Source organism: Triticum urartu, chromosome 5, assembly GCF_003073215.2.
Source record: "Triticum urartu cultivar G1812 chromosome 5, Tu2.1, whole genome shotgun sequence".
NCBI lineage: Eukaryota > Viridiplantae > Streptophyta > Magnoliopsida > Poales > Poaceae > Triticum > Triticum urartu.
Window position 1 is genome coordinate 589582777 of NC_053026.1, and position 26963 is coordinate 589609739.

The window sequence follows — 26963 nt, forward strand, 5'->3', positions numbered from 1 at the left end:
AGAAAAGTGTTGGATGGTCGCCACCCGGCCAAATGCCCATGGACATGTCAAGATGCGTTCGCGAATATTTGAGGGCGTCCGTTTAAGCGTCCATGACTCCACGTTGAAGATACACTAACGAATTTGCTGGCTATAGGTACGTCTGCAATACATTTTCGTTCATGTATATCATCCATAATTTACATTGGGCTCCATCACCAACTCCTCTTGGGCATATACATATAATCTGAATTTATTGCAATGAATATTGAGGTGGTACGAACATTTTCAGACTGGTGACTTGCATGCTTTGGAGTTGTGTTCAATGGTGCCACATATATATATATAGCCATGCAGGTGAGTGGCTATCTCGTCCACGTGATTAGCATTTTACTGCTGTGGAATTCAATTACTAAAGTGTCATGCTAACCGTGGCAGGCAGAGGCAGCTACCTGTTTCCACTTTAGTTTTTGCTGTTCTTGTCGTTCTTCACAGTTGATTTCAGGACACAAGAAACTATGTCGGCCTGTTTCAGAAATAACCAACTAGTTTGGCCCTTTGCTTCATAGAGTAGAGCCTCTTTTTGAAGTCGGTAGGCCACTTGGCCGGTACCCTGACTTGTTCAAGCTTGCACTGTAAAAGAATTTGCTGTTTCTCAAAAAAAAAATGTAAAGAATTTTGCTATACTACACAGAGGCCGGCTGAGAAAGATGAGCAATCTAAAAGAGGCGATTTATTTTTGCTCCTGAATAACAAAACAGAGATGATCTAGCAACAGCATTGAGCTATCTTTCCTTCTTTCCCTCCTCTTTCTGTTCATGCAGCTTCCCTGTAAAATTTGCGCATGACTCGGCGAATCAGAAGCGAAGTTTCCATGTTTCTGTAGGTTTCTTGAAGCTTGGAGCTGCTGGCTTGAAATCTGAACGTTGTTAGTTGGTTTCAGGTGTGCCATTGTTGCAGTGCTTTTCTGCATGCTAGGGGCGACCGACGACGGTACTCTGAAGATCTTGGCTAAATCTGAAATAAATAATGCAGCCATAGTGCCTGTGATGCTTGTCTCTCTTTCTTGTTGCAAAATATTCTGAAACCAATGAGCTGATTTTCACATGCAGGGGGGCACCAGCATGAAGCGATAATCCAACAGATTCGAAATGGATGGACTCCATTTGATCAACGCATTGTAATCCGGACCCCCAAAACGAAAAAGGATGGTGACACAAGGCCTGAAAGCGGCGCTTATTTCTTCAGGGCGCTGTTCACTTTGGGGCTTGCTTTGCTCACTTTTACCATGCCCCCGCCCTCTCCCCTAGAGTTTACCCCAAAGATGAAATTCTTTCCCGTCTCTTTCGCCACCCACATGACAACATGCAGCCCCAAAAATTTTACCCCTCCCGAGAGAGAGGGAATCTACATCTACGTAGCCCGAGCTCAAAAAAAGGAAAAGAGGGAAAATAAAGACGGAGCGCAAGTACAGCCTTAGGGATCAGGATCCAGAGTTTCGGACAGCAATGGCTCATACTACAACTTTACTTTCTTCCTCCCCCTCTCACTCTCACTCTCTCACTCAATAATGTCTTTTTTGCTCGCAGGAAGAAACCAGAGATTGTTGGAAAGAAAAAGGAAACAGCGCCAACTCAGAGAAGAGGAAAAAAGCAGCGCGCCATGGCCATGGCGATGGCGATGGCAAAAGAAAAGCGGGCATGGCGATGGGTCGCTCGCTTTGGCGCTCCTCGCCACCATGGCTCGAGTCCTTGAAAAGCACGGCAGAATCAGGCTAAAGCAAAAGAAGCCCAGAAGAAAACAAGAAGCCGGAATACTACCGCTCGCAACAGCGACTGACACAAGCCCCTGCTGCTTCTACTTCCCCCTCCCCCTTCCCCTCTCCCCCGCATTATAATATGCAGCCACGCCGCAGCAGCAGCGGCAGCAGCCAGCAAGCCAGCGTCGTCAGCCCCACCTCCACCGGGGAAAGAAGAAACAGAGGAGGGGACAGGGAGGAGGAGGCGAGCGGCGGCGGGGAGCGCGTGCCTGGTTGGTGGTGCTATGAGAGGGCCGGCCGCGTCCGGGGGGCGGGCATCGGCGGCGGCCGTCTTGTTCGGAGTTCTTGTTTTGGTGTCGTTGGTCGTCGTGGTGGCGGAGAGGCCGTCCACGCCGGCGATCCGAGGGCGGAGGATGCTGCTGGCTGGAGACGGAGGAGAGACCAGGATGACTCTGGAGGATTTCCGGGCTGATGATCCTTTCCAGGACAGCGCGAGGAGGGTGCCCAATGGCCCTGATCCCATCCACAACAGGTACTTCACCTCACTTTTTTCTCTGTTCGTTGCATTGCAAGATTGGCTCTGAATTTTGCGGGCTGCTTTCCCCTCCTCTTTCTGTTCATCCAACTTCAGTTCGAATGTTAGTTTCTGAATCATGTGGCCCTGTAAATTCTGCAAATTGATTTGCCAGATCAGAATATAAGTGCCTATGTTCTTGGCCATGAATATTGTCTAGGTTTCTTGAAGTTTGGTTCTGTTGCTTTGAAATCTGAAAATGTTAGCCGGTTGGTTGGTCTGAGGTGTGCCATTGTTACAGTGCTTTTTTGCAGTGGGGTGACAGACTCTATTGAATTTTTTTTCACCAAATTTGAAATAAAGCACTCTTACTGCCTGGGATGGCTCTTTACCAAGAACAAGTTCTTGGTTTATGACATGTTTAATGTCCCATGAAATAGGTCTAGTGTATAATGTGCCATCTGATAGACTACACCAGTTCACTCTGTAGCATTCCATATCCTCTGTTTTCCTGAAATTTCTTATGCTGAGCAAAAAGAGAAATATATAAGAATTCAGGAACTCAACATGCTTTAAGACATAATTTTGTTTGACCATAAAGGGGTGATAAGAACAAAGAGATGAGAATGTAAACAAAGATGGCACAGCTCTTTTTCCTCCTGCCTCACACCCACATTCCACAATAATATTGTTCAAAAAAAAAGCATATGATATTTTTGGTCTTGTCGCCGGGACACATTTCCCTATGATGATATGCTATTCTTTCAGCTATAGCAAGTTGATTACTCTTATTCCTCTTTTCTGTTCAAGATATTATTATCATACTCAGTAGCAAAGGATGCACATACGAGACTTGGAATGATTAATTATTTGCATGAAAGCAGTCAAACAAAGCACACCACACCCCATGATTAACTATCAACACAACAGATCCTAACGGTTCAGTGTAGGGTCACCTGAAAGAAACACAGACTCCCAATGATGCTCCAATCCCTTCATCACCCTCTAATCTGCTGAATTTTTCTTCAGGGGTGCCGGCAAGTCTGGAAGATCGCCGGGGCGAGAGTAGGGGCGCGGCGTGCACCCATGGCGCGGAAGCTTCCGACGGTTATGGTGGGGCAGAGAGATGATGCATTGCATTGCATTGCATCTCAAGAAGGAACAAACAAGAGCTACTACAATATATTATGGTGGGTCTGGATGGATGTTGTGGTGTAACTAGGGAGGGGGAGGTGGCCTGGACTTGGGACTATCTTGTTCTAAGCACTGCTATTTAAGAAGGTTTTAAGCATAAAAACTTTAGCTTTTTTGCGAAAACAGAGGCTGTGTTCTGGTGGTGTGGTGGGGGGGTTCAGTTTTGTAAAGTGACCAAGCTTCCCTCTCAAGCACCAAAGATTCTTGGCAATGGGGGCAAGAGCTGCTTTCCCTTTCTTTTTTTTGGCAGAAATGACTTTAGTCATGTTAGTACTCCTACTACTATTAGCACATTGTTTGGTTTTGATGCCCACTTTCTTTTTCCCCTTGTCACTGTATCAGTTTCAGAACCACACAGTAGGTTTTGCCACAGGGGAAACCAACAAACAAACAAACAACAGGTCAGCAAACAAGGACCAATACACAATCTGCAGGTTCTCACCTAATAAAGTAACCCAAGCCCACTAGAGAGGCTTTTGCCAGTTCCCCATCTTGCTTTGCCGATTGTACATGTCCACTTGTTTTTTCCCCTCCAAAATTTCAAAACTTGTGCTAATTTGAACTTACTTTAAACACACGGAATAACACATTTGCATCCAACATGGCACCAAAGAGCATGAAGCAATTTGCCAAAATGAAAACAAAAAAGAAGCAGGTGAAAATTAAAAGCAGTGGCAAAGAGAAAGCAGAGGAACACCAGCCAGGCTGCCAGCCAAAGCAGCCAAGCAAGCAAGCAATGCTTTTCCTCCCCCCACACACCCTTCTGATTCCCTCCTGCTCTCTTTAACTTCTTTTCTTGTGGCTTAGTAGTAGCTTTGAACAGCTAAAGCGAGCCCCCAAAGCAAGCGCTGGGGTGGTGAGAGCACGCTGTTGCTGTGGGACTGAAACATGTTCTCTTCTTCTTGACCGGTCAGTCATGCTGCTGCTGTGCGTGTCCTGGAGGTGGAGGTGAGGTGTGGTGTGGTACTGCATCATGTGCTGCAATGGATATATGGATCAGTGTATGGATGCTTGGATGGGGCTGCTTTGCGCAGTGCAACAGATGCAGACCAAAATGGGGACAGAGATGTGCCCTGTTTATCGTGCAGATGTGTGCGTCCCCATCGGCCCCCGCCGGGTCCCGGCGTACGCCCAGCGTTTGTACTCTTGCTTCTGATCCCACAAGCAGCAGCGCACAGACCACAGAGCTGCAAGCCCATGTACTTGTTGTAGCTCCAGTTTTTTTTCCAAGTTAAATGTCAATTTCAGGTGGTAAGAGGCATTCAACAAGCAATGGCAGTTTTTCTCCTCAAAAGTAGAAAACAGAGTCCACTTTACCTCCTCAACATTTAGAGAGTGATGTGGAGTATCCTACGGACATCACCATGTCAAGAGACACGTGGAACATCTACTTCAAACATGTAAAGGTCAATCTTCTCCTTTACACGTGTCTTCTTGTGCCCTTCGAGGATGGTATACTACTTGACCCTCCCACCTCGTGCATACATAGGTTCGAGCGGAGCATCGTAGATGTCGAGGAGGGGTTCAAGCGCATGAGAACAACTACACCATCCAAGACGGAAGCCTGTAAGCGGAGAAGGAACCATGAAGACGCAAGAGAAGCATTAGGACCCGGAGTTCCGGGAGGCTCCCAGGACACCCTGGGTGCCTGGACATTGGGCGCCGGGCCCTGGACACCCCGGGTGCCCGGACTTCGGCACCAACCCCCTGGACACCCCTGGTGCCCGGACCCCCCAGCACCTCGACTCCGGGTGCCCGGCCCCCTTTACCTCTAGTGCCTGGACTTGCTTGTGTGCATTTTTTCGAAAAGGAGGATGACCCCCGGTCTCTGCATCAAGGCGTGCATGTGTTGGGCATTGCCCATGTATCTTCCCATTTTACCCACCACTTACCCCCTTCATGGACTAGCCTATAAATACTCCTCCCCCACCTCATTTCTAGGGTTAGCTAAGATTAGAACAAACACTAGAGCTTAGCTCATGTATCTCCCCTCGTGGGCTACCTTCTATGGGAGATGAACCATCTATGTATGGTTGCCAAGGCCTCCTAAGGGAGAAAGATTCCCCAAGTGAATCAACAAGACCTCCTAAAGGAGAAGGATTCCCCAAGTGAATCATCAAGACCCATCTCTCCTAGAGATTTGGATGAACTACCCTTGTATCTTTATTTCCCTTATTGTTCTTGGATCTTGATCCATCCCATGTATTGCTTGTGTGGATCTTGTCCAATAGTGTTTTCCCCTTTAATTTCTCCATGTTTTTCTCTGTGTTCTTTGTCTTCCTCCTCAAATCCACCCCCAATTTGTGAAGATCGGACCACCATAGGGTTTGCACTACATCAGAGAGTCTAAATTGTAAGGTTTACATAGAGAGGGCAATTACTGGACAACTGGAAATCTATACCTAATTTGCAACAGGAGAAAAAAACAAATTTTCATAGCTCCAAATATGTCAGATATTTTTGTAAATTAGTTATGAAAAGTATGAGACCGGAGACCGAAGATGGACCAGAGGGGAGCCACAAGGGGGGCTCACACGGCCTGGCATGGCCACGCCCCATAGGCCACGTGGTGGGGCCGTCTAGTGGCCTGGAGCCTCCTCTCCCGATGCTTGGATCCCTGGATTGCATCCATATGCTCTACAAGGGAAATATCACGGCCACTACAAGAACCCCGCCCTCATTCTTGAAGCAGTTGCATCACAAGACCTCTGAATTTGGCATTCTTTCTTTGGGATGCCCGGATCTTACAATAACATCAACATGTTGTAGTGTCTCTATTGTTTGCAAGGTTGTGTGAGGGAGAAGTTCCTCCATGCAACTATACTATCAATGGTCATGACTACAACATGGGCTATTATCTTTACGATGGCATCTACCCTTCGTGGGCAACTTTGGTCAAGACCATCTCTGAACCAAGGGGTGAGAAAGGATCTTACTTTTCCTAAAGACAAGAAGAAGTTAGAGAGGATGTCGAGAAAGCATTTGGAGTGTTCTAAGCCCGTTTTGCAGTTGTTCGATTACCTGCAAAAATATGGGTCTAGAGACTTTATGGGAGATGATGACAGTTTGTGTGATTATGCACAACATTTATGGAGGGTGATGGTGATAGAGTTCACCATGATCTGGAATTTGAACGCATGAGACTTTCAGAGCAGAATTTGACGATGTTTGAGGATTTTAGTGAAATGCATCAACAGATTTGCCATCGAGCAAGTCATAAGCAGCTTCAGAACGATCTGGTTGAGCATTTGTGGGTGCTCTGAGGGGAGAACTAAAAAATATGTCCAGATAAGTTGAATTAAAATTTGAACTATTTTATTGAAAAACTTCATGTTTTGATCGTAATATTTATATTTGAATTATTATCGCACTGAAATATTTGCACAACATGATTATGGACGAAGGATGATATTCATCAATAATTATTAATGCTTCGGATATAGGGAAAAGACTGGGACGGATATTCGGTGCATATGGTTGGATGACCGCCCGCTGTCCGTGGACGTTTGGGGTGTCTGTTTTGATGTACTACTAATAACCTACTCAGTTTTGTAATTTACATATCAGTAACCACGCAAATCCAGTTAGGTTTTGTGGGGCTGCTTTGAAATTCAGTTAAGGGTGGTGGGGCTGCTTTGTCCAGTGCAACAGATGCAGACCAAAGTGGGGACAGAGATGCGTCTTGTTTATCCTCTACCTCCGGGTCCCGGCATACGCCCAGCGTTTGTACTCTTGCTTCTGATCCCACAAGCAGCAGCGCACAGAGCTTCAGTCCCATGTATGTACTCGCGGCTCTAGCTAGTACTCCGTGTTACTATTCAGCAAGAGTACCATTTATGTGTCAACACTTCAGTCTTCAGTTCATCTTAATAGCTTCAACAATGGAGGATCAAGTTGATACATGGAATGGGGAGCATCTGACTTCGCAGAGTGGATTTGGAAGGTTAGATCAGTAAAATTTTGTTCCGGGCTATCGTCTTTGAAGACATCAGTCAGAATTGAACGAAATTTGTGCAAGACATTGTTGGAAATACTTGATACCATCAGGTTATATCCAGATTCTTCCGAAACAAAGTCAATTCCCTTTTCTGCTTTATATCAAAGATGCTCAGAGGTCAAACTGCATGACAAGAAGAGTAAACATCTAATGCCATGCTACTAAGAACCTATTTGGTTTTGTAATCTACATCTCAGTAACCATGCAAATTCAGTTAAGATTGGTGGGGGGTTCAAGCATCGCAGACCCCGCAACTTTTGCGGCAAGACCCAAGGGTGTCTTTCGTGCCCACCATGTATTTTGCATTCTTGTAACACTCCCCAATAGCAGCCCATCTAGGGCATTGCTCATTGTCATCAGAACACCGTGCGTCCGTCATAACATCTGGAGGGTTGTCGAATGACCGGACATGGATCCATTTTGTGGCAGACCACTTCTCGCCCTCGACTACTGGGCAGCTCTCGTGAAGACTGCTTGGATCTGTTGTCGCGTTAACGTGGAGACTGAAGAACAGTAGCGCATCGCCTTTTCTTGGCTTCACTGCAAGAGAAGAGTAAACCCTTGTTTCAGGATAAGAGTTATGTAAATAGTGGTTGCCACTACTGCACATTGCCAGTAAAATGGAAAACCCTTCCATTTGACATGCGAGAGGCTGAAGGCTACCTGCCAGGCCATGTCTCGCGCACTCCGACCACGTTTCATCCTTATGTTGTAAATCTCTTCCCTGAATAATGCATCGGATAACTAATAACGTTTTTGTCACAGAAAAGGCTAAGTAAATCTGAGAAGCAACGGCATACCTCAGCAATTGGGAACACGGTCTCTCCACCCTTCTTCACATCTGTCAGGTACATAAGAACAGTGGCAACTCGATGACCACCACGCTTCACGTTCTTTTTGTCACTAAAATAATCGAAGTGGGCATCATACTTCTGACCAACTTCATAATGCAGAACCTGCATTGACTCGGCATTTTCTGATACACAAACAGGCTAGTCAGATACAGAATGCCTTCTAGTATCTCTGAAACGGCCAACAGAGAAATAAGGTTGCATGTATTACCTTCAGGCAGAAACGTCCAAGCAGCTACACGCTTTTCAATTCCAGAGATAATTTCATCCTTGAATAGGTCAAAGAAAATGAAACAAATTAGTAATCTTGAGATATTTCTAGTTGTTTGTTGCATATGCTACGAGGAACAGCAGGAACATGTTTTGCAAGGGTCATTTCATCGAGTGCGCTAGGCAAATATGAATGTGCAAATGCCAAAATGATTAACTCATCAAGATTGATTTTCACAAATGGCAAGAACCATTAGCTACTCTATTTGCTCACATATTTTCAACAGGAGGGCTTGTACCCATTCACAGGTTGTGGTGCCTTCCAGCACAGCTAATATTCACTCTCATTTCATCTCATGAAAGAAGGTGCAAATAACAACTATCCATAGAGCTATCTCCTTCGGCAGTACCGTAAGCCTGATCTAGCGAAAGTTTCTACATGTTGTCCGACCGATCCACAACGCAGATAGACTTAACAACACAATTGATCGACATGAACTAATATAATCCCGAAGGCATGTAAACAATTGAAACTGAAGGAGAGAACAAGGGCGCTTCTTCCAATCACATACCTCGCGCTTGGACAAGAAGGTGCCGGAGCTTGTGCGCACCTGGCTCAATGACACTCTTCCCGGACTCGCTGTCCGCCACCATCGACTTCTCTAGCCTCCCCTTGGCCTGAACCCCACAACAGCGCAACAAAAGCACAAAGATCACAACTCAAGGCACAAGGCCCTCTGCATCGCCGCCGCCACTACGCAGCACTAAGTAAGAAACCGTCAGGGGAGCGGCAGCTCACCAGCTTGATGAGGTGGTCGCACTCAGCGTGCGAGAGGAAGCCGCTGTAGAGAAACGCCCTGCGCGCACAAACAAACAAACAAATCGGCACTGTCAAGACGCAAATCGACAAACAGGTGGCGCGCGCGGGAGCCCGAGCTGACCTGGGGCGCCAGGAGATCTGGGTGACGCGCGCCGGGTCGTAGAACCCGCCGCCCTCTCCGGCGGCGGCGTGGGGGAGGGCCGGGGCGAGCGCGAGCGCGGGGGCGGCGGGGTTATAGTGGACGCGACGGAGGGGAGGTCTCCCTCCCGGGTCTGCGCTGGGCTGGGATTCCGGCCGGCGCCCACCGGAATGGGGAAACCGGGGCGAGCCGCCGGTGTCTCCGCGTTTCCTTTTTGCTGAAAAAAAATTTGTCACTTTTTGAGGGTTTCCTTGCGCGCTCCCGGCCGAGGGTTTACTCTGGCTCCGGTCGCTCGGTGCGTTCGGTCGGTCGGCGCCGCTGGTTTTCCAACATGGCCTTGCGCACGCGCGTCGTCCGTGTCAAGCACTGTGTAAACTACCGAAGATGGCGATCCTCAAAAAAAAAAAAAAAAAGAGTACCGAAGAGGGTGGTTCCCTTCCCACTCCACCGGTTGGACAATCTCGCGGGAAACATATAGTCGAGAAATTTGGATATTTGCCATCCTCAAAATCTGGCTTTGCCAAATCATGATTGGTTTCACAAAATTGTCACCCAGCTTGTCGATTTGCCATTTTTTTTCTTTCGTTGTTTTCCTTTCTCATTTTCCATTCTAGGTCCCTGAAGACTCCTGGTGCGAGGGTCATCGGGCTGAAGCAAATGTAGCTAAATCCAACTTTGTTGGTTCTGCGACCAAGTGTGCAAGCGTTATGATGTTCTGCATTCGGTTTTGGATATGTGTAGGTATTATTGCGGATATTTGGTCGTATTTTGTTACATATATTAGTATAGTGGTCCACCGAATTATGGTCGTCTCAATGCTAATAATGCAGCCGGACCAAAGTTTCAAATGATCAGTGATAGGTTATTTCCCTCCATAAATTTCACAACATCGAATGATACAGTTCTCATGCAAAACGGTTTAAACAAATTACAAATTACATACCCCAAGCTACAGCTTACATAATGCTTCCAAGATATGGGGGCGGGAGGAGAAAGACAACGGAGGGGAAGAAGAAGGGTGTGGGCCCATTAGATGCAGATCGGATAAATGAGGGAAAAGTGAACGGCGAGAAAAATGTAGCAGATGACTGCAAAATAATCGCTTCCTCAAGCTTACATGGTCAAAAAAAAATGTTACGACTCAGAGGCCGGTTGACAAAGATATCTGAAGAACAAATAGAGATAATCGAGCCGCAATGTTGACGTCTTAAAGTCTCTCTCTCTCTCTCTCTCTCTCTCCCCACAACGTTCAGGTATTTTGAAATCACTGAGTTGATTTTGCATCTAGGGAAACTAGATAACGCCTCGCGCAATGCTACGGAAATTTCTAGCGGTGAACTTATCAAAAGTAAAATTAGAATATATGAGAATAGTACCACACCACATTAAATCCGGGGGCAAATGGAGGGTGTATGCATGTTATATTGTCTTATGACATTCAAGTTTGATTTCAATTATTTATTATTGGAAAATAAAAATTAATGATGTTGTGGGCTTTCATGTCTTTGATGATGTGGAGGGCTTGCATGTTGTGGAAAGTTGAATGGTTGCATGGGCATCGATGATGTGGAGGGCGTGCATGTTGTGGAAAGTGAAAAGTTGATTGATTGCATACGCTTGAAGACTTGGACAGCTTGCATGTACGTTTGAATGGGAGGTGACATGTGTGGGATATATGTGATGAGGTGGATATGTTGCGTGTTATGATAAATAAGATAGCGGGGAACTTGTTAGGTATATAGGATCAACATGGAACAGTACAAAAGATTCAACTGCGTTCAATGAATCTCCCCATTTAATACATCAACATATAGAGTCGACATTCAAGACATATGCAATCTTATGAAATACATGTGAGTCTATAACACAATAAGATTTAGTTAGGTGTAAAAGGAATGACTGTCTAACACACTAGTTAGGTGATAGAGAATTTGGTAAAGCAAGTTGGACTGAGATTTTAAGTCGAACATGGATATCTGTGGCATGTGTGTGGTCTCTCTATTTACTATATCGATTATGAAGTGTACACGGTATTCTAAACCATGAGGTGCAGGTCTCATATAATTAATGACACGTAAAGTCATGTGCCACATGTGGATCTAGAGTTCACGAATAAAAGGTAGCCAGAAAAGAGCAACATGTGTGTTGAAATTTGAGAATCGTATAGCCTCGTGGTCATATAATGTGATAAATAAGGTGAATCGAGCAGAGTGTCTTCACATAAACAATCCACGCATAGATCTTACCTTCCTAAGCCTCATTTTTATCCCACTTTCTCTAGTGACAACAACCATAGGTCATCTACGTAACCAAAGAGAAGAGAAAACACATGTGGATGGGTTTCCTGGGATTAGAAGGCATCGGGGAATTTTTTGGTGCAACCAAGAAATCTTCCACAGGCAATTTGGCTCCTTCGGCTACAAGGGTTTATGTTTCACTAACTGTGATTTTCCTTTTCATTTCGATGAGTTGTGATGATCATTCTCGATGACAATATTCTAGGGCATAATTGCTCAAATGGATTAGGAGATGCATGCATTATGTTAGCACATGATAGATGGCTTGGATTACAATCTCTATGGATTAATGGTTGCCTTAAGTTATATTTGCAGGTTTTGTCCATAGGCTTTTCTTGGAGTACATGTGTTGGTTTCAAGGAGAGTTTGTGTCGACCAAGGTGCTATTCAAGGAATTACCTAAAGATTGGTCTTGTGAGAGGTTGATCAAGACTAAGTCAAAGAGTGAATCAAGTTGATCGACACACAAAGCATAGAAGATGTACCGAGAGGGATCAAGTGATCCCACGATATGGTAAGCATTGTCAATTACGCTTTGTGTACTAACCCATAGTCTTCGTGAGAGTTCTTTGTGGGGTTACGTTGTCGTGTGCAAGTTCAAGTGATGCATCACGAAGAGATCAAGTGCTTGAAGCTTGCCGTCCATTGTGGTGACAATGGACTTGTGAAGATGTGCCGAAGAGTGGCTCACCCATAGTGGAGTATGGGGGAGCAATCTACTAGTCTTCACCAAGCCAACGCAATCAAGAAAGGTGGTCCAACTTGAGGAAGTCAAGATCGTCTACATCTACCTCAATTGGACTTTGTGCAAGACAAAGGTTTGACCTTGATAGGTTTTCTATTTTACCGGTCTCATGGTGGTAGTTGGGAGGCCAGGTTATAGGATCGATTGCCATACTATCAAGGGGGGCTCTTGATGAGTAGCTTGATCGTATCGTTCGCAGAGAGCTCAAACCATTGCATCCTTCCATCATATTTCTTGGTTCTTGTTTGGTTCTCTTTGAGAGTCTTAAAGCTTATGGTCATCTTGATGACAAGCTCGAGTTCATCGAAAACGGAGTTCTCATGCTTCTTCTATTGCGTTTTCGGTGTTGGAGATTTTACCGGTCTTATTCAAGGAAGGGTTCTCACCATTTTCTATTGGAACTTTTATAATTTCCTTCTTGTTGTTATTTCTATCATGGTTGTGTTAGCTCTTGTCGCTAGCTTTCCAACAAACTTGGTTTCGTTGAATTCAGAGTTCGTTTGCAGAAGTTGTGTCAGTTTTGGTGTCCTTAAAAAGGCCGCAGCGGTACTACCGCCCATGAGAGCGGTACTACCACGGCTACTTCCGCTCCGGACCAAAAACTTGTCATAAGTCCAGCAGTGGTAGGCACGGATGTATTTTTTTAGTACCGCTCGCAAGCAGTAGTACCACTACCCTTATGTAACACCCTCGATGCGACTATAGCTCCCACGTGTCGAGGCACGACTTAGAGACATAATCGCATTGAAGGCATATGTCGCAAGTTAGGCAATCTTCACAAACATCCCATGTAATGTAATAATAAACGGGGAGATAACATAGTTGGCTTACACTCGCCACGTCAATCAAGTACACAAATAACATTACATCATCCAAACACTCATGGCCCGACTACGGCGCCACAATAAAAGAGAACCCAACATGCGACAACGGTCCCAATCACCCCCAACTGGGCACCACTACTGATCATCGGGAAAGGAAACATAGTATCGCTGAGAGTCTTCGTCGAACTCCCACTTGAGCTCATACGCGTCTCCTGGAGCGGAATCATCAGGCCCTGCATCTGGTGTAATAGTAATCCGTGAGCCACAGGGACTCAGCAAACTCGCACCCTCGTGATCAAGACTATTTAAGCTTATAGGAATGGCAAGGTAAAATATGAGTGGAGCTGCAGCAAGCGACTAGCAAGTATGGTGGCTAACTTATTCGCAAGGAGAGCGAGAAGAGGAGGCAAAGCGCGAGCGAGAAACTAGTGAGCAACCTGCGCAAACATTACTCCAACACCGTGTCCACTTCCCGGACTCCGCCGAGAAGAGGCCATCACGGTAACACACTCAGTTGATTCATTTTAATTAATTAAGGTTCAAGTTATCTACAACCGGACATTAACAAATTCCCATCTGCCATAACCGCGGGCACGGCTTTCGAAAGTTCAATCCCTGCAGGGGAGTCCCAACTTAGCCCATGACAAGCTCTCACGGTCAACGAAGGAATAGATCTCCTCCCAAGACGTTCCGATCAGACTCGGCATCTCGGTAACTCAAGACACTTCGACAGGTTAAAACAAGACCAACAACACCGCCCGAATGTGCCGACAAATCCCGATAGGAGCTGCACATATCTCTTTCTCAGGGCACACTCAGATAAGCAATCCGTACAACTAAAACCAGCCCTCAAGTTTCCCCGTGGTGGCGCTGCAAGGGGCTCTAGTTTGGACCAACACTCAGAGGAGCACTGGCCCGGGGGGGGGGGGTTAAAATAAGATGACCCTTGAGTCTGCAGAACCCAAGGGAAAGAAAAGGGTAGGTGGCAAATGGTAAGACCAATGTTGGGCATTGTTGGAAAAGCTTTAAATAAGGCGAAATATCAAGGGGTTACCATTATAACCCAACCGCGTAAGGAACGCAAAATCCGGGAACATAACACCGATATGACGGAAACTAGGGTGGCAAGAGTGGAACAAAACACTAGGCGAGAGGCCGAGCCTTCCACCCTTTACCAACTATATAGATGCATTTAAGATAACATAGCAATATAATGATATCCCAACAATTAAATAAAAGATGTTCCAACAAGGAACGGCCTCCAATCTTCACCTGCAACTAGCAACGCTATAAGAGAGGATGAGCAAAGCGGTAACATAGCCAATCAACGGTTTGCTTGGACAATGGTGGGTTATAGGTTTGACATGGCAATTTGGGAGGCTTTCAAGCAAGTGGTAGGCATCATAGCATTAGCATAGCAAAAGAGCGAGCAAACTATCATAGCAAAGATAGTAGTGATTTCGAGGGTATGATCATCTTGCCTGCACAGTTGTCAGAGTTGACTGGATCCTCAAGAGCAAACTCAACGGGCTCCTCGTTAGCGAACTCGTCTCCCGGTTCTACCCAAACAATACAAACAAGCAACAAGGACACAATCAACCACGTGCAAACTCAAGCAACACGATGCAAAGATGATATGCTATGCGGGATGCGATGCGGGATGCAAAATGCAAGATATGACAGGAAATACATGAACCTGGCCTCAACTTGGAATTCCAAGGGTGCCACTGGAAAGATGAGATGAAATCGCTTGATAACGATATAAAGAACACCGGAATCGGAGTTACGGTTTGGAAATGGCAAGCGATTCAAATATGACACCGGTCTGCGATTTACAGCAAGTAGGCATCTAAATGCAATGAGATGAACATGCTACAGCACCCAAACATGACAAAAAAATACATGGCAGGGATGCACACAAGATGCTTAACAAAAGTCTAGCACTGAGCTACGGCCAATTCATCCATTAACAGGTTCAAACAAGCATGGCAAAAACGCAAATGGTAAAACAGATCTCAGACTTAGTGAAATTAACACTTGTCTGGAATTTCAGATCATATAGCCCTCTTCGGAGCAACAAAACAACATGCTACAGGTCCTGAACATGACAAAGAAAGACATGGCATGGAGCTACTCAACAAGCTTAACAAAAGTCTCTTAGTGACCTTGAGCCAAAAGGGATCACACAATATACTAACAAGCACACGAACATAGCAAAAACATAATCAGTTTTCAGACTGTGAAAACTGGGACTTGCTGAAACATAACTCACGAAAGCATGTTTACGAGCTCGATGCACTCACCACGGTACAAGTCATGGCAAGACAAGTATACATCCCTTTATAAGGCACAAAATACAAGCTAGACATGGCAAGAACAATGGCATAGCATGCACGGAACAACTACAATAACATCGGCAAAATCGCAAACAAGTTGACGATCTGCCCAGATTCACAACGAAGCAAAAGTAGAGCTCGATTGACTCAAGCTAGGGTGCTCCATAATTGCAAACAAAGACATGGATGGATAGAGCACTACAATATTAACAAAACTCCCTTACTGATCATCCTCAAAAGAGGCACGGATCACTAGGAAACAACATGAACATATGGCATCATGAGATAAACAATCTCAGGACTTAGTGAATTCACTAAGGCCCTAAAAACAGAATTATCAAGTGCACCACTTTGCAAGCTTGCACAAGTCACCACACACATCCTAAAAATACATGGGTTGCACCTCTGGAGAGATGACAAAACCCTTAACAAAACATATGAAGAACTCACGGGCATAGCATGCACACATTAACCATGGCAAAAATGACAAAAGTGCTAAACGGAGTAACAGATCTGACAATTAACTCAAGTAGCCCTCTTCTAACAGCATTTCGGGCATCAAGATGAGCTCAAATGAAAATGATGCAATGGAATGAAATGATGCACTCTCTGAGATGAACATTTTGATATGCTATATGCGTGAATCGGAGCTACGGATGCAAAGTTACGGAGCCGTGAACATGGCAACTTGGATCAAGAATTTCAGGACTTAGCAAAAAAAAACAACCTCGCGAAAATTAGGGTTTACTGTAGCTGCGAACCGGATCCAGATCGGGGCTTCTCCCGAGGAACCCGGCGAGGCACTGCAGCTCCGGCGAGGCCGGCTCATCGCCGGCGAGACGAGGGAGAGGCGAGGCCGGGCGGCGCGGGGCAGCGCGACGGGGCGGCGGCCGGCGACGCGTCGGGCGGCAGGGCGGCGCTGCAGGGCGTCGGGCTGAGAGGCGGCGGCGGCGGGGAGAGGCCGGGCGGCGAGGAGCTTCGGCCGGGCGGCGGGGAGCTCCGGCCGGGCGCGAGGAGGCGGGTGGCGGCGGCTGGGCCCGGGGGCCGGGGACGGGCCGAGCGGACCCGCGCGGGGTGTGGCGGCGATGTGGGCACGCGGTGCCACGTGGCGGTCCGTGGATGGTTGGTGGCGGAGCGGACAATGTCCGGCCGTCCGGATTTTTTTCCGGCGGTCGGAGGTGGAGAGGGGCTAGGGTTTGATCCGGAATTTTCGGGGAGGACCTATATATAGGCATAGAGGGAGCTAGGAGAGTCCAAATGATATGCGGTTTTCGGCCACGCGATCGTGATCGAACGCTCTAGGACATGGAGCAGAGTTTGGTGGGTTTTGGGCCAAATTGGAGGGGTGTTGGGATGCAACACACACGAGGCCTTTTCGGTCCCTCGGTTAACCGTTGGAGTATCAAACGAAGTCCAAATGACACGAAACTTGACAGGCGGTCTACCGGTAGTAAACCAAGGCCGCTTGGCAAGTCTCGGTCCAATCGGGAAATGTTTAATCCCCACACACGAAAGAAAGCTAGAAATGGCCACCGGAGGAGAACGAAGCGCCGGAATGCAAAACGGACAACAGGGAAAATGCTCAAATGCATGAGACGAACACGTATGCAAATGCAATGCACATGATGACATGTTATGAGATGCATGACAACGACAACAACACACAGAGAAAAAACCCGAACCCGAGGAAATAAAATAACTTAACGCCGGAAACGGCAAGAGTTGGAGTACAAATTGGGAAAGTTACATCCGGGGTGTTACAACACTCCACCACTACGAAAGGATCTCGTCCCGAGATCTAGGACTGAAAGAACGCCGGGTACTCAGAACGGAGGTGATCCTCGCGTTCTCAGGTAGCTTCACGGTCGGAATGGTGTGACCACTTGACTTTGAGAAATTTGATTGACTTGTTGCGAGTCTTGCATTCAGTCTCTTCAAGAATAGCAACTGGGTGCTCACGATAAGAGAGATCTTCTTGGAGCTCAATGTCCTCGAAGTTGACGGTGCAGTTAGGAGTCTTGAAGCACTTTCGAAGCTGAGAGACATGGAACACATCATGAACATTTGCAAAGTTTGGAGGAAGCTCGAGTTGATAGGCGAGGTCGCCTCTCTTGCTGACAATCTTGAAAGGTCCCACGTATCTAGGGGCAAGCTTCCCTTTGATACCGAAGCGACGAGTACCTTTCATAGGAGAGACACGGAGGTAAACATGATCTCCGATCTCGAAAGCCAAATCACGGTGCTTACTATCATAGTAGCTCTTCTGACGGGATTGGGCCGCTTTGAGGTTATCACGAATGACTTTGCACATTCTTCTGCTTCTGTGATTAAGTCATTACCCAAAAGCTGACGTTCATCGGTTTCAGACCAATTGAGAGGGGTACGGCACTTCCTGCCATACAGAATTTCAAAAGGGGCCTTGCCCGAACTTGCTTGAAAACTGTTGTTGTAGGAGAATTCAGCATAAGGAAGACAATCCTCCCACTTCATGCCGAAGGAGATCACACACGCCCTGAGCATATCTTCAAGAATCTGGTTGACACGCTCGACTTGACCGCTTGTTTGGGGATGGAAAGCTGTGCTGAAGCGGATGTTCGTGCCCATGGCCTTCTGAAAAGAATCCCAAAACTTCGAGGTAAAGATGCTGCCACGGTCTGAAGAGATCACTTGAGGAATACCATGTAGAGAGACAATACGAGAGGTATAGAGTTCCGCCAATTGAGCTGCAGTGATCGACTCTTTGATAGGTAGAAAATGAGCCACTTTGGTGAGTTTGTCGATGACAACGAATATAGCATCATTGCCACGCTTGGACTTTGAAAACCCAGTCATGAAGTCCATTTCAATGTGGTCAAACTTCCATTCTGGAATGGCAAGAGGTTGGAGGAGACCTGCTGGCCTTTGGTGTTCTGCCTTCACTCTTCTGCAGACATCACATTCATTCATGAATTGAGCGATCTCACGCTTCATTCGAGTCCACCAATAAGCTTGCTTAAGATCCTGATACATCTTCGTGCTCCCAGGGTGGATGGAGAGGAGAGAATTGTGAGCCTCGTTCATGATCACTTTACGGAGGTCACCTTTGGGTACAACAATACGATCCTCGAAGAAGAGAGTGTCCTTGTCATCAAGGCGGTAGCACTTGTACTTGGACTGACTCTTGGCAATCCCAATCTTCACCTTTTTCACCATAGCATCAAGAAGCTGGGCTTGGCGAATTTGGTCTTCCAAGGTAGGAGAGACTAGAAGGTTGGCGAGGAAACCTTGAGGAACAACTTGCAGATTAAGTTTGCGGAAAGCTTCACAAAGCTCGGGTTGATAAGGCTTAAGAATAAGACTGTTGCAGTAAGCCTTTCTGCTCAAAGCGTCAGCAATCACATTAGTCTTGCCTGGAGTATACTCAATACTCGGATTATATTCTTGAATCATTTCGACCCATCGAGTTTGCCTGAGGTTGAGATTAGGCTGAGTGAAGATGTACTTGAGACTCTTGTGATCAGTGAAAATGTCCACTTTTCTTCCCAATAGAAGATGTCTCCAAGTCAACAGAGCATGCACAATTGCCGCCAACTCGAGATCATGAGTGGGGTAGTTCTTCTCATTAGGCTTCAACTGGCGAGATGTATAAGCAACAACCTTCTTCTCTTGCATCAATACTGCGCCAAGACCTTGGAGAGAGGCATCACAAAAGACCTCGTACGGCTTGGATTCATCAGGCGGAGTCAGAACTGGAGCAGCGATCAATTTCTCTTTCAAAGTGTTGAAAGCAATATCGCACTCTGGAGACCAAACGTACTTGACGTGCTCCTGAAGAAGATTTGAGAGAGGCTTCACGATCTTAGAAAAGTTTTCAACGAATCTTCGGCAATAGCTTGCGAGACCGAGAAAACTGCGGAGTTGCTTCACGTTCTGAGGAGGTTCCCAATTCACAATTGCAGACACCTTCTCAGGATTCATGGCAATGCCCTTGGCAGAGATGATATGACCAAGATAAAGAACCTCATCAAGCCATAATTCACACTTGGAGAACTTGGCGTAGAACTGATGTTCTCTGAGATTATCGAGAACCAAACGCAAGTGCTTGACATGATCTTCCTTGTTCTTGGAGAAAACCAGAATGTCGTCGAGATAGACCAAAACGAAGTCATTGGTGTAGGCATTGAAGATGAAGTTCATCATGCGAGAGAACGTCGGAGGAGCGTTGGCGAGGCCAAAAGACATGACAGTGTATTCATATGAACCAAAGCTTGTTCTGAATGCTGTCTTGGGAATATCTTCTTCACGAATGCGAATCTGGTGATAACCCATACGGAGATCAAGCTTGGAGAATACTTGGGCACCTTTGAGTTGTTCGAACATCTCATTGATGTTGGGAAGTGGATATTTTTTCTTGATGGTCTTCTTGTTCACTGGACGGTAGTCAACACAAAGTCGGTCCGTTCCATCCTTCTTCTTCACAAAAAGAACACCACAACCCCACGGAGAAGAACTAGGCCGGATGAGACCCATTTTCTCTTGCATATCGAGTTGCTTCTTCAGCTCTTTCAACTCTTCAGGTCCGAGCTTGTAAGGACGTTTGCACACAGGTTCCGTGCCAGGCTCAAGTTCAATAACGAATTCAACTGGCCAGTGCGGAGGCATTCCTGGGAGCTCTTCTGGAAAGACGTCTTGATATTCACAAACGACTGGAATTTGAGAGATGGCATCCAATTCACCCTTCTCATTGAGAGAAAACTGACGGATGGTATCATCCCGAGCGGCAAAGACAATTACATCCTCAGACGAATGAGTCAATTGAATCTGCCTGGCTGCACAATCAAGCTGAGCCTTGTGCTTAGAAAGCCAATCCATTCCGAGAATAAGATCAATATCCGAGTCACCAAGAACATTTGGAGAGGACAGGAACTTATAGTCACCCAAAGTGATAGTAACATCCGGAACGCATACTCGAGATGTCATTTGACGGGCCGGAGAGACGATAGCCAATGGCTTCGGCAACACTTGAGTAACAAAATCATGCTTAGATGCAAAAGGTCTCGAGATGAAACAATGCATGCACCAGTGTCAAAAAGAACTTTAGCTGGAATATCGTTAACAGGAAGGTTACCCATGATCACATCTGATGAGTCCTCCGCCTGAGCTGCATTCATCAAGTTGACCTTGGCGTGCTTGGGGTTATGCTTGACCACAGCTGTACTTGCCGATCTCACAGGAGGAGGAGGAAGACGCCTCTGGTTGAAACACTTGTTGGCATAGTGACCCTTTTCTTGGCACTTGTTGCACGTGACCTCTGAAAGTGGACGGTGGTACGGAGCACTCGATCTTGGAGGTTGAGACGAAGTCTTGTTCTGAAAGCCAGGGTTGGGTGGGTGGGAAGAACCACTGCCACCTTTGCTCTTCTGCTGATACGGCTGACGGAACGGAGGAGGAGGAAGCCAATACTTCTGTTGCTTGGCCACTTGAGTAGAGGAAGAAGGAGTAGCATCTCTGACTCGCTTCTTGGAAGCATCACACCTCAACTGAGCAGCCTCTTGCTTCAGTGCCATGTTGTAGAACTCATCGTATCTCAAGGGCTCAAAGAGGACAAGAGCGAGCTGAATTTCTTCTCTGAGACCACCCCTGAACTGGTATATCATGCTCTTCTCATCAGGGACGTCCTGCTTGGCAAAGCGGGCGAGCTTCTGGAACAACTTGTTGTAGTCATAGACAGACAAAGAGCCTTGCTTCAGATTGCGGAATTCCTCACGCTTGCTTTCAACCACGCTCTGCGGAATATGATGAGCTCGGAAATCTCGACGGAAATCATCCCAAGTGATAACACGTCCACCTCTGGAGTCCTTGTACTGCTGGAACCATTCTGCAGCTTGATCTTTGAGTTGGAAGGAAGCGAACTTAACAAAGTCCTCAGGACTGACGTTACTGCACTCGAAATGCTTGCACAGATCCACAAGCCAATCGTCAGCATCGGTTGCCTCAACACAATTGCAGAAAGTCTTTGGCACGTTAGCAAGGAACTGGTTGAGTGTAGCAAAGTGACTCTGATTGCTGCCTTGATTCCCATGACTGCCTTGATTGCGCTCTTGAAGAATTTGCATGATCAGCTGTGTGTTTGCATTGGTTACGGCCATCACAGCTTGCCATGCCTCTGGAGGAGGTGGAGGTGGTGGCGGATTAGGATTCGGAGTCGTGCACGTTGGAGGAGCCATCCTGAAGAGGTTGACCACCATTAGCACATTGACAGATAAATATTGAAGCTGAATCCAATGGAATGAAAATTGCAACATATAGTCTTCACATCCGAACAAAATGAACGAATGCATTCCTCTTGAAATGGTCACATATCCATAAATTGAGAAGCCACGTAGAATTAAGGTAGAGAAATAAATCAACAAGGTACGGATCAAGAACGAATAATCGGTAAGAAATCCCAATCTCAAACCAATATCCGTGGAAGAAGAACTGGAGCTACTAGAATTCCCACCTATGAAACTCCCGAACTTTTCCGGTTATGCAATCAGGTGTTGGGGATACAGGGGAAGCATAATATCTCACCCAAACTAGCAAATCCTACATCCAGCTGTATCCATCCTTCAACACATAACCAAGAAACCTTCGGAAACCATCTACCTCAACCTTCGAAAATCATCCGTTATACAAGTTATGGTGATACTCCCGAACTCCCGCCCCAGTACTGGGTGGCGTCGAGGTTATCTCACCAACGAACTGCGTAAAAGAGATTTTCGATGTCGGCGTACTAGACTCAGGTATTCCAGAACTGCAACGATAAAATTATGATGACAACACCTCAGAGCTCAACTCCCCGGGACACTTCCACTAAACCCCTGACAGGAGGCACCAAGTCAATGTTCTCATCATAAAACCATCGGAATGATTCCAAGATACCCGCGTGATCCTAAATTTTTTTTTAGTGAAATTTGAGAAGAGAAGAGTCAAAACTCTACGTCAGGATGCCTTACCAGAGCGATGAGGAGACTGGGAAGTAAAAAGAATTCCTAAACTCTCCGATATATAATTCCTAAATGACTCAAAACATTTTTTCTAGACACAACTCGGCCGCTAAAAACGATCAAGCAATGGGGCTCCTAAGGTCGGGGAAGGCTCTGATACCAACTTGTAATTGTAACACCCTCGATGCGACTATAGCTCCCACGTGTCGAGGCACGACTTAGAGACATAATCGCATTAAAGGCATATGTCGCAAGTTAGGCAATCTTCACAACATCCCATGTAATAATATAATAAGGGGAGATAACATAGTTGGCTTACACTCGCCACGTCAATCAAGTACATAAATAACATTACATCATCCAAACACTCATGGCCCGACTACGGCGCCAAAAAGAGAACCAACATGCGACACACGGTCCCAATCACCCCCAACTGGGAACTGGGCACCACTACTGATCATCGGGAAAGGAAACATAGTATCGCTGAGAGTCTTCGTCGAACTCCCACTTGAGCTCATACGCGTCTCCTGGAGCGGAATCATCAGGCCCTGCATCTGGTGTAATAGTAATCCGTGAGCCACAGGGACTCAGCAAACTCGCACCCTCGTGATCAAGACTATTTAAGCTTATAGGAATGGCAAGGTAAAATATGAGTGGAGCTGCAGCAAGCGACTAGCAAGTATGGTGGCTAACTTATTCGCAAGGAGAGCGAGAAGAGGAGGCAAAGCGCGAGCGAGAAACTAGTGAGCAACCTGCGCAAACATTACTCCAACACCGTGTCCACTTCCCGGACTCCGCCGAGAAGAGGCCATCACGGTAACACACTCAGTTGATTCATTTTAATTATTTAAGGTTCAAGTTATCTACAACCGGACATTAACAAATTCCCATCTGCCATAACCGCGGGCACGGCTTTCGAAAGTTCAATCCCTGCAGGGGAGTCCCAACTTAGCCCATGACAAGCTCTCACGGTCAACGAAGGAATAGATCTCCTCCCAAGACGTTCCAATCAGACTCGGCATCTCGGTAACTCAAGACACTTCGACAGGTTAAAACAAGACCAGCAACACCGCCCGAATGTGCCGACAAATCCCGATAGGAGCTGCACATATCTCTTTCTCAGGGCACACTCAGATAAGCAATCCGTACAACTAAAACCAGCCCTCGAGTTTCCCTGAGGTGGCGCTGCAAGGGGCTCTAGTTTGGACCAACACTCAGAGGAGCACTGGCCCGGGGGGGGGGGTTAAAATAAGATGACCCTTGGGGGGGGGGGTTAAAATAAGATGACCCTTGAGTCTGCAGAACCCAAGGGAAAGAAAAGGGTAGGTGGCAAATGGTAAGACCAATGTTGGGCATTGTTGGAAAAGCTTTAAATAAGGCGAAATATCAAGGGGTTACCATTATAACCCAACCGCGTAAGGAACGCAAAATCCGGGAACATAACACCGATATGACGGAAACTAGGGCGGTAAGAGTGGAACAAAACACTAGGCGCGAGGCCGAGCCTTCCACCCTTTACCAAGTATATAGATGCATTTAAGATAACATAGCAATATAATGATATCCCAACAATTAAATAAAAGATGTTCCAACAAGGAACGGCCTCCAATCTTCACCTGCAACTAGCAACGCTATAAGAGAGGATGAGCAAAGCGGTAACATAGCCAATCAACGGTTTGCTAGGACAATGGTGGGTTAGAGGTTTGACATGGCAATTTGGGAGGCTTTCAAGCAAGTGGTAGGCATCGTAGCATTGGCATAGCAAAAGACGAGCAAACTAGCATAGCAAAGATAGTAGTGATTTCGAGGGTATGATCATCTTGCCTGCACAGTTGTCAGAGTTGACTGGATCCTCAAAAGCAAACTCAACGGGCTCCTCGTTAGCGAACTCGTCTCCCGGTCTACCCAAACAATACAAACAAGCAACAAGGACACAATCAACCACGTGCAAACTCAAACAACACGATGCAAAGATGATATGCTATGCGGGATGCGATGCGGGATGCAAAATGCAAGATATGACAGGAAATACATGAACCTGGCCTCAACTTGGAATTCCAAGGGTGCCACTGGAAAGATGAGATGAAATCGCTTGATAACGATATAAAGAACACCGGAATCGGAGTTACGGTTTGGAAATGGCAAGCGATTCAAATATGACACCGGTCTGCGATTTACAGCAAGTAGGCATCTAAATGCAATGAGATGAACATGCTACAGCACCCAAAACATGACAAAAAATACATGGCAGGGATGCACACAAGATGCTAACAAAAGTCTAGCATGAGCTACGGCCAATTCATCCATTAACAGGTTCAAACAAGCATGGCAAAAACGCAAATGGTAAACAGATCTCGGACTTAGTGAAATTAACACTTGTCTGGAATTTCAGATCATATAGCCCTCTTCGGAGCAACAAAACAACATGCTACAGGTCCTGAACATGACAAAGAAATACATGGCATGGAGCTACTCAACAAGCTTAACAAAAGTCTCCTTAGTGACCTTGAGCCAAAAGGATCACACAAATATACTAACAAGCACACGAACATAGCAAAAACATAATCAGTTTTCAGACTGTGAAAACTGGGACTTGCTGAAACATAACTCACGAAGGCAATGTTTACGAGCTCGATGCACTCACCACGGTACAAGTCATGGCAAGACAAGTATACATCCCTTTAAGAAGGCACAAAATACAAGCTAGACATGGTCAAGAACAATGGCATAGAATGCACGGACAACTACAATAACGTCGGCAAAATCGCAAACAAGTTGACGATCTGCCCAGATTCACAACGAAGCAAAAGTAGAGCTCGATTGACTCAAGCTAGGGTGCTCCATAATTGCAAACAAAGACATGGATGAATAGAGCACTAAAATATTAACAAATCTCCCTTACTGATCATCCTCAAAAGAGGCACGGATAACTAGGAAACAACATGAACATATGGCATCATGAGATAAACAATCTCCAGGACTTAGTGAATACTAAGTCCCTAAAACAGAATTATCAAGTGCACCACTTTGCAAGCTTGCACAAGTCACCACACACATCCTAAAAATACATGGGTTGCACCTCTGGAGAGATGACAAAACCCTTAACAAAACATATGAAGAACTCACCGGCATATTATGCACACATTAATCATGGCAAAAATGACAAAAGTGCTAAACGGAGTAACAGATCTGACAATTAACTCAAGTAGCCCTCTTCTAACAGCATTTCGGGCATCAAGATGAGCTCAAATGAAAATGATGCAATGGAATGAAATGATGCACTCTCTGAGATGAACATTTTGATATGCTATATGCGTGAATCGGAGCTACGGATGCAAAGTTACGGAGCCGTGAACATGGGCAACTTGGATCTAAAATTTTCAAGGACTTGAGAAAAAAACAACCGGATTAGGGTTCTTGCGACGCGAACCGAGGCCGGATCTTGCGGAGCTTCTCACCGAGGAGGGAGGACCGGCCGGGGCTTGCCGGAGACGGGGAGAGGGAGGCCGGGCGGCGCGGGCAGCGCGACGGGGCGGCGGCCGGCGACGCGTCGGGCGGCAGGGCGGCGCTGCAGGGCGTCGGGCTGAGAGGCGGCGGCGGCGGGGAGAGGCCGGGCGGCGAGGAGCTTCGGCCGGGCGGCGGGGAGCTCCGGCCGGGCGCGAGGAGGCGGCGGGGAGCTCCGGCCGGGCGCGAGGAGGCGGGTGGCGGCGGCTGGGCCCGGGGGCCGGGGACGGGCCGAGCGGACCCGCGCGGGGTGTGGCGGCGATGTGGGCACGCGGCGCCACGTGGCGGTCCTTGGATGGTTGGCGGCGGAGCGGACAATGTCCGGCCGTCCGGATTTTTGTCCGGCGGTCGGAGGAGGAGAGGGGCGAGGGTTTGATCCGGAATTTTCGGGGAGGACCTATATATATGCATAGAGGGAGCTAGGAGAGTCCAAATGATGTGCGGTTTTCGGCCACGCGATCGTGATCAAACGCTCTAGGACATGGAGCAGAGTTTGGTGGGTTTTGGGCCAAATTGGAGGGGTGTTGGGCTGCAACACACACGAGGCCTTTTCGGTCCCTCGGTTAACCGTTGGAGTATCAAACGAAGTCCAAATGACACGAAACTTGACAGGCGGTCTACCGGTAGTAAACCAAGGCCGCTTGGCAAGTCTCGGTCCAATCTGGAAATGTTTAATCCCCACACACGAAAGAAAGCTAGAAATGGCCACCGGAGGAGAACGAAGCGCCGGAATGCAAAACGGACAACGGGGAAAATGCTCAAATGCATGAGACGAACACGTATGCAAATGCAATGCACATGATGACATGATATGAGATGCATGACA

The 26963-nt window shown here is 46.8% G+C and overlaps 1 protein-coding gene and 1 pseudogene across 1 annotated transcript; one reads left to right on the plus strand and one right to left on the minus strand.

Annotated features, from left to right (window-relative positions):
* Positions 1–1305: 1305 nt before the first annotated feature.
* Positions 1306–3725, plus strand: LOC125511009 (CLAVATA3/ESR (CLE)-related protein 25-like). The gene is made up of 2 exons (XM_048676292.1): positions 1306–2270; positions 3282–3725. The coding sequence occupies exons 1-2, from the start codon at positions 2023–2025 to the stop codon at positions 3319–3321; spliced, it is 288 nt and encodes a 95-aa protein (XP_048532249.1). The 5' UTR covers positions 1306–2022; the 3' UTR covers positions 3322–3725.
* Positions 3726–7444: 3719 nt separating this feature from the next.
* LOC125507484 lies at positions 7445–26548 on the minus strand (annotated as a pseudogene).
* Between the last annotated feature and the right edge of the window lie 415 nt (positions 26549–26963).